At 43.5% G+C, this 12,550-nt stretch overlaps 1 protein-coding gene across 1 annotated transcript; it reads left to right on the top strand.

Annotated features, from left to right (window-relative positions):
- The first annotated feature begins 3,880 nt into the window (after positions 1–3,880).
- Positions 3,881–7,667, top strand: LOC134533510 (uncharacterized). The gene is made up of 2 exons (XM_063371034.1): positions 3,881–4,169; positions 7,177–7,667. The coding sequence occupies exons 1-2, from the start codon at positions 3,984–3,986 to the stop codon at positions 7,438–7,440; spliced, it is 450 nt and encodes a 149-aa protein (XP_063227104.1). The 5' UTR covers positions 3,881–3,983; the 3' UTR covers positions 7,441–7,667.
- Positions 7,668–12,550: the final 4,883 nt, after the last annotated feature.

The following is a 12,550-nucleotide window of genomic DNA, read 5'->3' as shown; positions in this document are numbered from 1 at the left end:
AAAACAGTGCTACCTATATAACATTTTTGGAAACATTTCTTTCTTCTCCACGATTTCGATAATGATTTTTTTATTGCAACTATCACCGTTAACCCGAGAAACAGCTAGAGGGTTGACAAGGCTATCTACCAAGTATTCTATACACTACTTCGAGGGCAATGCTGCTGTACTCATTCCATGGAGGGTGTAAGAAAATATGGCAGAATTCCGTCTCGTCCTATGGACTTATGGAAGATTTCCGTTATGGTACTTTTCCGACTTTTTCCAAGGGGCCAGGCGGAATACTTCCATTATGGTAGTCTTCCGATATGGTAGTGTTACGTTGCTCCTTCGGGCGTCGGGTCGGGACGGGATGACGCGACTCGCCCTAGCTGCTCTCGTCAGTTCTAGAAGGGCGCCAGTGACTACTTAGGCAGGGACGCCGGCCTCCGCGAGGGATTTTTTTTTTGGGGGGGGGGGGGCGGGGTGACAGAGTATCATGACGTTGAGGACCGGTGAGTGTGGCAAGAGTTCCGCTGTGAGTTCCGAGCGGATTCCGAGCAGAGTGGGTGACGCGGAGCGACGGGACCGTGAAAGTGCGACCGAGTGGCGCGAGACTGTGTGTGTGTGGACAGGCTCGACAACCACTGTTGAGCCTAGCGCCAGTGAGGAGTGCGAACTGCTAGACATTGAGTGACTTGAGGATAAACATTTTCAAGTGCCAGTGACTTGTGATCGGCTTTTTTTTTTAAAGTACTATTACTTATTATCAATGTAAATATTTGTAATCAATAAAACTGTGATAAAACCTAATTTTGCCATTCCTTACGAACCCAGTTCTCCAAAATTAAAAGCGTGACAATGTTAATCCTAGATGTATGTAACGCCACTGAGGGTGTCGGTGCGTGGTGTATTGGAGCCGTGAAGTAGGGCAGTGAGAGGGGTGTATCCGTGGCCTAGCAGCGCCGGCGTCTTGCACAGCTCCTGCAGCGCTGCAGGACGACCTTCCGGGCCGGACCCTTGGCCTGGAATCCGCGGCGCTCGCTGCAGTGAGTCACCTGCGCACCCCCCCCCCCCCCCCGGGGTGTTGGTGGGGGGGGGGCACACGGTGAGGCCCCTCCCCCTCACTTGTGTCTAGCCGCTGACAACTGTGCCGCATCTTCGGCTAGCTTCGGGTATGCTCCGCACACCAGACACTCCTGACGAAAAAAAGACGGCGCGGAAGGATGGACAACTCATGATAACTAATTGTCAATTAGGTTAGGTTAGCTACATTATAAATACTTTAAAACATTGTGGACGGTTGATTTGGTTAGGATAGCTACATTAAAGATACTGTGAAATCATGTAAACGTTTTCCTAGCGCTGGATAGCTACATATTAAAAAGTTATTTGCTAAGCAACCATAAAATGATTTTACAGTATTTTTAATGTAGCTATACTTACCTAATATAACCAACCATCCACAATGTTTTAAAATATTTATAATGTAGCTAACCTACTGAATAATTCTTTAAATTACTTCTTGCTAATTTTAAGAATGACATCTTATAAGTTAAAGGCAGTTTATTTGAACACGGTAACTGAAAGTGTGAGCGCACAAAAAATTGTTGTGGTTGTTGTGTCGTTCATGCACTGTCACACTTACGAGCAGCGGCGTGAATTCCCGAATGAAGCCGAAGATGCGGCACAGTTGTCAGCGGCTAGACACAAGTCTCCCCCTCACGCCTTCAACCGCCCACACCACACACACGCGCGCGCGCGCGCGATCAGTCCGAACTGCATCAGTCGGAACTGTTCGTGTGCGTGCGGACTTGATCAGTCGGAACTGACGGCACACCTTCAAGTCGACTCGAGAGCCCTCAGTCCAAACTGCCGCGTGTGGGAACAGCGTCTCGCCAGTCCAAACAATCAGCCCATCGATCGAGAGTCGTGACAGACATCTTTGTTTATACACTTTGGTTGTTTTTTTTATTTTTATAACTAAAAGAGCAACTGCGGTTGCAACATCCAAAGTTTCTACAAATATCGTAACACGACAATATGGGAAACTCCGGTCAATTTTTTTTCATTGGCGAAGCGCGAGACAATTTACTGCATTGCTGTTTTTCACTCCACGCCGCTAGATGCCAATCTCTCTCGCGCACTCAAAACACACTGTAAAAAAAACGTAGTTACACTCCACGCCACCAGGTTCGCTAACATCACTTGTCTCGCGTATTTCTTACGAGTTTACTATATTGTCCCTATTACAATATTTGGTTTCTGTAGCTACATCCAACTGCAACAGCAACCAGAATACTGGCCTTATTGTAAGAAAGGCTTCAGTTCAATCCAAACATGTCAGCTCAGACTGTTCGTTCCTGAGTACCTGGACTGATAGTGTGCAGAGGACCTCAATCCAGTCAAACCTGACAGTGGACTGATCGTGTGTGGGGGAGCCTTAAGTGACTTCTGAGAAATAATTATTTTATGTTATTTGATTACGTCTGCATTATTATTACTACATACAATGTAATAATATTGCGCCATATTGGTTAGAAGCCCAAAACACTGGCTTAAGTGTATTGCTTTCTTTGCAGAAACAATTTACGCAGACAGTGTCGAGCAAATGTGTCTCCTCTGCAACCAGAAGAATAGAACGGGTAGAATGGGCGATATTCAGTTGTTGCATCGAAAGTTTTATGTTGCAGTAAACAAACTGGAAACTGAAGATGCTTAGAGCAAAAATAAAAATAAAAAGCTTTATTAAAAGAATGTTCTGTTGTAAAGTTAAAAAGATGATTCAGTTAATAGAGTAAAAATCTGATTTGAACACACGTAACTTATATATCTATATATAATTTTATATACATAATTATCTCTATATCTGAATATTAAAAATATGAAAATGTCCAAACATAATGTCCGTAAACCAATCGTGAATGTGCTGTGGAACAGCAATACGTGGCGGGAGTGTCTATGAGTCAACGTGCGTATAAAGCTAGCACTGTGGAGCTGTGCACTTATCGCTCACTAGTCAGTGTTCATTGTTGGGACAGGTTCACTACACCCCAATATGAACTTCGGTTTTGTCTTATAGACCTTTTAGACTTTTATTGAACTTAGTAGTATTTGTTATTTGTCTACGGAGAGAACAATAACTTGAAAGAAACTCGCTAGGAAGAACTAAACGAAATATTTTGTTTTCTCTCATTTTGACTTACTTAATCAACATGGAGAAGCTCACACATACACATTCAACACCTTTTACTTTCTTTTTTTTTTATCTCCATGGCAGACACAAAGATGGGTCTACGCCGTGGATGTAAGTAGTAATAAGGGAGTTCGTGTGTGCAGTCTTTTATTTGATGATACTTGAAATCAAAATGAGAACGACCTTCCTTTCCCGTCTAATTAATTGAGTTTGATGCTTATTCGTTGCAGATGTGGTTTTATCATGATAGTTTCAGGTTTCAAACAAACTTCTAGCATATTTGCCTTTGTACAGCTGGGAAGGGCCCGGAAAAGGTGAGGGCGGTGGGGGGTGCGCCTCTTTGCCAACAGTTTGCTTTCACATTTTTTTTTTCCTTTTGTTGGTGGTAATGAAATATTATTTTAGGATTTATCATGATAGTAAAATAGCGAGTTCCTATCAGTTTTTTTGACAAACTTCTAACATATTTGTCTTTGTACAGCTGGGAATGGCCCCGGGAGAGGGGCAGTGGGCTATTTGCCACCAGTTTGCTTTCACTTTTTTTTTTTTTTCCTTTTGTTTTTGGTAATGAAACGTTACTTTAGGATCGCTGGCCGGCTGCTACCTCCATGGCGCGCACCAAGCGTGCGTGTGTCCTCGGTGGGGAGGAACAACAGACAAGCGAGCGCAAGATGACTTCAGGATTGCTGGCCGGCTGCTACCTCCATGGCGCGCACCAAGCGTGCGTGTGTCCTCGGTGGGGAGGAACAACAGACAAGCGAGCGCGTGGGCAGGGGAACAACAGCCCACGGGGGACGACAGAGGCACGATGGCCGAGCGCAGCAGGTCGCGCGTGGCGGTGAACGCGCGCGGCACCTTCGCCGAGGACCCGGCCTTCCAGCAGGTCCGCGAGCTGACGGCGGGCGCGCACACGCTCACCGAGGCCAGCTTCTCCGCCGGGCCGGGCGGCTGCAGCAGCGACTCGGGCGCCGACCGCACCCTCGCCAGCTTCAAGGTCAGCGGTACCTTTGAATATATATATATACTGTAAAGAAGTCGCCAGCCCAGGTTAAAATTTCTAATACGGTTTTGAGGTAGTTGGTTAATTCACCGCCGCAATCGCCACCATCTCTAGGGCATCGACTTGTGGTGGTCCCTAGCGGACAAGTGTCGAACTCTTCAAACACCCCTTCCCCCTCCCGTTGAACGACGTTGAGCTGCAGTGAATGATGGGTGGGGGGTGCGGGGAATGACAGCGGGCGACAGTGCTGCGCTCTAACGCGTAAATAACAACTAAGACAATACAGGGCGTTACGGCAGCGCACTGCAGCGGTGAAGTTCCCAAGCTGCTCATCATACGCTTCTGAAAAACGTAGAGTAAATCCTATCCACTCGCGACTTCTATACAGTATATATATTCAAAGGCGGTACCCATGATCAGGGGCGTAGGAACCAGGGGGGAGGGGGGGACAGGGGGGACGTGTCCCCCTGAACTTTTTGGGTGGAGGGGACTGTCCCCCCCTAACTTTCTAGACCGTGATATTTTTCTTTTATAATTTTATTCTGCCCAACTTTATTTGTAATTTCTTCACTCTCAAATTTGATCTTAAGGAAACAATAATAATTTTAACATCGATGTATCCAATGGTTAGATACAAAAACTGCTTAAAAAGCGCTATTTTGCACTTTTATAATCAAAATTTTTCCGGTGGAGGACCCCCGGACCCCCCCGTCTTAGTAAGAGGAGAATGGGTTTACATGACATCAAAATCATTATTTGTCCCCCCCCCCCCCCCACTTTATGAGCACAGCTACGCCAATGCCCATGATTAGAGCCACGGAATTTTCGCGGATTCATTTAGTCGCAAGCTATAGAATGCAAACCTCCACACTGTCGCACTGTGTCCGTGATTGGACCGCAGTTATCTGGACACGCCCCTCTACGACCGTGAGCCAACGATGTCCAGCTGGGAGAGAAGTAAGCGAATCAGGTAGTGCCAAATAACAAGTATAAAAATGTTCTCGCTAATAAATCAACCAATGGGAAAGTAAACATGGGTCGAGCACACCTATAACTTTGAATTCTATCCTGAGGCCAGAGGAATCCGCGAAATTTCCGGGACTCTACCCATGATCCTCTCCCTTCCCCGATTTTACAGTCACGTACCACATTATAATTAACAACGTTCGCAGGCTTTCACGGCCGTGGCTTGGCTTCTGGGTTGTAGCCGTGTCCATTAGCGAATAATTCACCGGACGTTTCGGTAACTGATGGCGGCGACTGCAATGTCGACCGAAACGTCCGGTGAATTATTCGGTCGACATTGCAGTCGCCGTCATCAGTTACCGAAACGTCCGGTGAATTATTCGTCCAATGAACACGGCTACAACCCTAAAGCCAAGCTACTACGTTATAATTGCATGGTTATTTCTTACCTACACTCTTTTCAGAATGTTATTTAGGTATACCTGAAAATCCAGGGTATAATTATGGTTACTATTTTATAAGCTGAAACTAAGCCTTATTTATAAAATTATTTTACTTTTAACCACAGTAAGTACGTACATTTATTTCACACACTGAGATAAAAAAAATAAACATGGGTCCACCCAGTCCCACCCTTGAGGGGGCAACGAACGTCCCTAAAACTCACAACGAAACATACAGGAAGGTCCACGTCGTCTTGCCTTAATGATTCCCCAACCACTAGTCTTAAGAGATGTGAGTGAGGTGTCATTATTTAACGCATATAGTCAGCTCGCTGATACGACCTTGAGACCGGCTCTCTCGCTCACGACTCAGAAGTGACGGCGCGGTGATTGGAGTTTATCTCGAGCGAACGATTTCAGCAAAAAAAAAAAAAATAGCGTTTTTGGACAATATTTATACGTAAAAATGTAAAGTAAGCATGTAGGAAATTATTAAATTACAATATGTCAGCCGAAAATATAAATCCCGCCTATGATTGGCAAGAGGAGGATTATGGGCCACGCACAGGGACCCCAGTGTCCGGCGCCGAGCGAGCGAGACTATCTCTGGACTCATAAAGTGAAGAAAGCACCCACATATATGTATAAGATGTCTCGTTTCCATTTGAATCTATTACACTAAGAGCTTCTCACTGACATAGACGTTTCACGTTAAAACCAACGACCGTACGTCCCGACACAGCTCCGCCCATTTTTTTTTTTTTCCACATTTTTATTTTACTTGTTTGTCTAGTGTTCTTTTTTTTTAATATGGACATTAATGGAAAAAAGGACAATCAAAATTTGTATTAGTATGTAAATTAAAGTGCTGGTCAACACAAATTTCAATTCATGATTTATTTCTAGAAAAACTTTCAAATATTGTATTGCCACGTATAATTACGCAGTTCCACGGTAATCTGATCGTATGCATTTATAAAACTGACCCGAGGATAATTTAACAGCAAAGAATAATAACATTATTTAAGATAAATTAGTAAAACCATCGTCGAAATTTAAGTTTCATGAGGACTTCAAATTTAGTTTGAAACAGTTTTCAAAATTTTCGGGGGAGGGCTTCCATTAAAATAAAAAGCCTAGGGCCCCGCAAAGTCTGGGGCCGCTACCGGTTAAATATTCGAAATGAACTCTCACCAAGGCAATCCGGCTTCGATTCCCGGCGGGGTGGGAAACATGGCGGGTGTTGAGGGTTTTATATAACTTTTTAAAATAACGTTTTTTTTTATGGAAGTGACTGTTCAATGACGGAGATTCTAATTCGTACTTACTAACCTCCAGCAAACATGGTCAAACATCATTTAGGTACTCAATGTTTTGGGCGGAACAATATGGCGATGGCAATGTTTAAAAGTGACTTCAAATATGTCCAAAAGCTTACATCAAGTTATGCACTCCCATTGCACAAATCTTTCAAAGATGACTTCAAATATGTCTCACCATACCGTCTCGTGCCAATTCCTAACCTCCGTGCTTCTTGAAGTAGCAACGCACGCGCTGGCTTCAACCGGCGTGCTCGCGGCTGTTGTCGACAGGTGTACCAACTGCACACGGCGCCGTTCGTGATGGTGATGTGCCACAAGGGCAGCGCCACGGCCCCCCAGGACGCCGTGTCGGTGCGCGACAACCTGGTGCTGGTGCGCACCTCGGCCGACGCCGAGTGCAGCTTCGAGTTCCCGCGCGCCCTCGCGCCCGACGACGTCAAGTGCGAGCTGTCGAGCGACGGCTACCTGGTGGTCACCGTGCCGCAGGAGATGGTGGCCACGCGCTTCGACTACCACAACGGCTGGGCCCACTGAGGCGCCCGCGCGCGCCCGTGCTTCCTCCTTCCACTCCGCTCAAATAAACACCCTCGCACCAATCCCTGCCTGCTCTGTTCTCATTTCACCCAGGAGTGCGTGAAGCAACTTCAGGTCCAGCTGGTGGCCACACGCTTCGACTACCACAACGGCTGGGCCCACTGAGGCGCCCGCGCGCGCCCTTCCTTCCTCCTTCCACTCCGCTCAAATAAACACCCTCGCGCCAATCCCTGCCTGCTCTGTTCTCATTTCACCCAGGAGTCGCACTGCGTGAAGCAACTTCAGGTCCAGCTAGTGGCCACACGCTTCGACTACCACAACGGCTGGGCCCACTGAGGCGCCCGCGCGCGCCCGTGCTTCCTCCTTCCACTCCGCTCAAATAAACACCCTCGCGCCAATCCCTGCCTGCTCTGTTCTCATTTCACCCAGGAGTCGCACTGCGTGAAGCAACTTCAGGTCCAGCTAGTGGCCACACGCTTCGACTACCACAACGGCTGGGCCCACTGAGGCGCCCGCGCGCGCCCGTGCTTCCTCCTTCCACTCCGCTCAAATAAACACCCTCGCGCCAATTCCTGCCTGCTCTGTTCTCATTTCACCCAGGAGTGCGTGAAGCAACTCCAGGTCCAGCTAGTGGCCACGCGCTTCGACTACCACAACGGCTGGGCCCACTGAGGCGCCCGCGCGCGCCCTCCCTTCCTCCTTCCACTCCGCTCAAATAAACACCCTCGCGCCAATCCCTGCCTGCTCTGTTCTCATTTCACCCAGGAGTCGCACTGCGTGAAGCAACTTCAGGTCCAGCTAGTGGCCACACGCTTCGACTACCACAACGGCTGGGCCCACTGAGGCGCCCGCGCGCGCCCTCCCTTCCTCCTTCCACTCCGCTCAAATAAACACCCTCGCGCCAATCCCTGCCTGCTCTGTTCTCATTTCACCCAGGAGTCGCACTGCGTGAAGCAACTTCAGGTCCAGCTAGTGGCCACACGTTTCGACTACCACAACGGCTGGGCCCACTGAGGCGCCCGCGCGCGCCCGTGCTTCCTCCTTCCACTCCGCTCAAATAAACACCCTCGCGCCAATCCCTGCCTGCTCTGTTCTCATTTCACCCAGGAGTTGGTCATACCACACTGTGCACTGCGTGAAGCAACTGGTGGTCTGCGCCACGTTTGCCGGACCCCCAAAACAGCGCTAGTAATTTTGGAAACAATTCAAAATGACCTGACTTGATTTTGATGTAAGCTTTTGTACATACGCCATTGCTTAGCACATGTATGTCTGTAGAAGAAAACTACAAAACAACACAAATTACAAAAAACACAAGTTAAGCAAAAAATTGCTGTTGTCAGGATTTAACGCCACACAATACTCCACAACAGGAATATGGTCAACAAACAAAGAAAGACAAAGAAAAATGGACTAACAGAACGAAAAAAAAAAACACAAATAATGACAGCACAAAAATACCGAACCCAAAAAATTCAGCACAACAATTGAAACAAGACAAAAACACAGCAAAACGAAAAGACGAAACAAACACAATAGTTTTCCAAAAAAAAAAAAAGAGAAACAAAAAAAACACAAATGATGACAGACCAAAAATATTGAACCCAAAAAACTTCAGCACAACAGTCCAAACGAGACACATGTGCTAAGCAATGGCGTATGTTCAAAAGCTTACATCAAGTCATGCACTCCCATTGCACAAATCTTTCAAAGATAATATCAAAATGACATTTGTTTCATGGAATTTACCGAGTTCAACGATGGAAGAATATACTTCATACTTATTAATCGTCACCGGGGGAATGGTAAAGCACCATCTCCACAATCCTTTGGTTGTTGAAATTATGGTTATGGTGAGGTGGAAAGTGACTTCTTCTACGCAACAGCATGCCATCTGCTGATAGTTCTCAACTCCATGATTCCCCCACCCTAGCCTCTCCCCAACGAGTCTAGGGGTCTTCGAAAGTAGCCTACACCACATTTAACCAGACTCATGAACTCACGCCCTTTCCCAAAGCAGAAGGCCGGGAGGGGAGTTGTTAAAGGGTGTCCGTGAGATCTAGACACCCCACTCCCTGAGATATCACAAAAATTCTAAAAAAAAAAAACTTTTAAAAAAAAAGGAACATGATAAAGTCAATACACTATATTACCACACTTGGTTGATGTGATTATTATTAATCTTTAAACGTACAAAAAGTACAGACGTCACCAATTTCACACCAGGAGAATGTGGAAACAATAGCACTGTAGTTCTGTGTGTGGCACATCGTAGCTACTCTTATGCCAAAAATGATATTACATACAGGCCTTAATCCGAGTATGGTAAAGAGAAGAAAAATGTGTAAATGTGTGTCATATTTTATACATAAGGCTGTACCTTTTCTACTTATTTTATTTCGGCAAGAAGTGTAATGAGGCTCGCGAAAAACATTAAGGTTCATCTACTGTTAACACAGAGGTATGTAGATTTTAAGATCTAGATGGAGATACTAGCCCTGGGTGCTGGGTGAGGATTGTCGAATGCCATCGTGGATTGTGAAGTCACAGCCATCTTAAATAACCTTGACTCCGTGCGCCATCATGAATTCTGCCATCTTGAATTATGACGACACAGCCACCGTCTTGTATCATAGAACTTTCCGCCATCTTGTATATATAGTGATGTAATGGTCGCCATTTTGGAATCGAGGTTGCTACTTCTTATTGTTGCACTTTTCGTTATGGTGGCATCGCCATTGATTTCCCCCACTGACTAATGTTGCACTTTTCGTTACACTTCTAAGATGACACTTGTAGGATGACATTTTGTTTTCAAGAACATTCCGCCATTTTTAATTATTATGTCACCACCTAATTTATTTTCTAGTACTTTTTGCCTTTTTAAATTATGTCACATCCACGGTATTAAATATTCGTAATTATTATAAAAAATAAAAAAAAAATATAAAAAATATTTAATTCCAATTCTAATACAATTTTGAATAAAAACGCACTTAATTTCATGCAGCTTGGGGTCCTTGTTTTTAACCCGGTGAGAGCAAAAATAGTTATTGGTCCTTCCTCCACTGAGGCTACCAGTAGACTGCCCCCCCCCCCCCCCCAACACTACAAAACACCAAGGAATATATATTATACCAACCAGTATGATGTCATGACAGCCATATTTGTTTTATCCGCCATTTTGTTTTCGTTTGCTAGAGTTTGCTTCCGCCAACTTGGTTTATTATTATCCTCTAGAGTGCAGTAGTGTCAATCACCAAATTTTCAGCTGGCTTAGCATCTGCCATCTTGTCAGCCTGCTTGGCTGTCTTATTAAAAATTTGCAATTATTTGCCTATAAATTAAATCGATTCCTGTCCTTGGTTCGATCCTTTGTCAATGTAAAGCCAACTTTAGGGCTAAAATATTTATGTTTTCAAATATCATTTCAATTCAACATTTTATCATTAAACTCAAAGTCCAAGGGTCAACAAATAAAACACATGTTTTACCAATAAAATTTACTGTGTAAATTCTATACTACTACTACACTCCAGCGAATTATTAAAGTCATCAGTATTTATCGATATCGTCAGTCTTTCTGGAGTGCAAAACAGCCCTTTGCATGACTGTGTTTTCAGGGCAGTTCCACAAGACAGTCGATCACCAATTATAACACACAGCTGAATATTACAACCTGAACGACTATAAGTATTTAAAAGAAATATTATAATTACTTTTATATTAAGATTGTCATTTATAACTCAATTTTTACATTATTAACTGTAATAAGTTATATATAATTTTTTTATTTTTTAAAATTTATTTTGTCCAAATTTATTTTATTTCCCCACTCGAATTTATTTTAAATGTTACTTACCACTTAATATTAAAATATTATTTGTGAACTTCAAATTATTTATGCATAACGAAAGTTTATATGATACTTTAAAATTTTAATTAATATTAAAAAAAATATTTAAAATTTGTAATTTCCGCTCACTATTCATCCTGTTCCTTTTATACAAATGCATTTAAAAATTAATTTAAGGTGTAGCGCAAGCGTGTAAAATATATTCTTACACGGTGCAAAGGAAGACTGCCATAATGGAAAACTACCATAATACCAGAATTCCGCCTGGCCTCTTCGAAAAAGGCGGAAAAGTACCATAACTGAAAACTGCCTTAAAGAGACGAAATTCTGCCATATTTATTTATTCACTCCATGGAATGAGTACAACTGCTTTGCTCTCGAAGTAGCCTATAGAATACGTCGCAAGGTAACCCCATAGCAGTGATGTAATTTGTCATAAATCAGCTCAACAGATCCCGCACTAGTAGAAATGTTTCCAATAATGGGTTATATGAAGCAGCACTAATACTTATAAACACGATCTTTAAATAAATATGGTAGTTTTCTATTAAGGAAATATTCCTCCTGTTTTGATGGGGGCCAACGGAAGACTGTCATGCTGAAAAACTACCATAATGAAAGACGGAAAAGTTCCATAATGGAAAACTACCATAAGTTAAAACAACCATACAGTCCTAATACTCCAACGACATGAGTGCATTATGTATGTTATTTTAGAAAGTATTTGTAGAAGTAAGCACCATACAAAGTCTTGTGATTCTAATTCATGTGTTAACTCAAGGTCACTTGATGAAACGAAATGCAATCTAGTGACCGAAAATCACAATTCCATGACAACCGTCGGTTAAGTAAGTAAAATATTGCATGATTTATATCATATGTTTAAAATGCCACGACAAATTGTCACAATCAAGTGTACAGCTATCTATAGTACTGAAGTCGCAATTCAATTGATTTTATTTTACGTTATTTCTAACAAAAGAACGATAAAATAAATTTAAGAATGAATGTTTTCACAGAAAAATATGTTTACGTTACTACATCAATAATAATAATATGCACATGATTCTGATGGGCTGTTTGGGGTTTAATTTTCGTGGGCTGACTTCACTACGACCTTACACTTCTTAATGGCTGTGGTGTGGTTTTTGTCGTGTCGGGGCTGTAACAGGATATTGTGATTCAAGCATTATGTTTTTAGCATGTATTTTAACATATAGTTCTAAAGAAAAACAATTGCCATTAAGAATAGAT

Source organism: Bacillus rossius, chromosome 6, assembly GCF_032445375.1.
Source record: "Bacillus rossius redtenbacheri isolate Brsri chromosome 6, Brsri_v3, whole genome shotgun sequence".
NCBI lineage: Eukaryota > Metazoa > Arthropoda > Insecta > Phasmatodea > Bacillidae > Bacillus > Bacillus rossius.
This window is presented reverse-complemented; position numbering and strand designations above follow the sequence as displayed.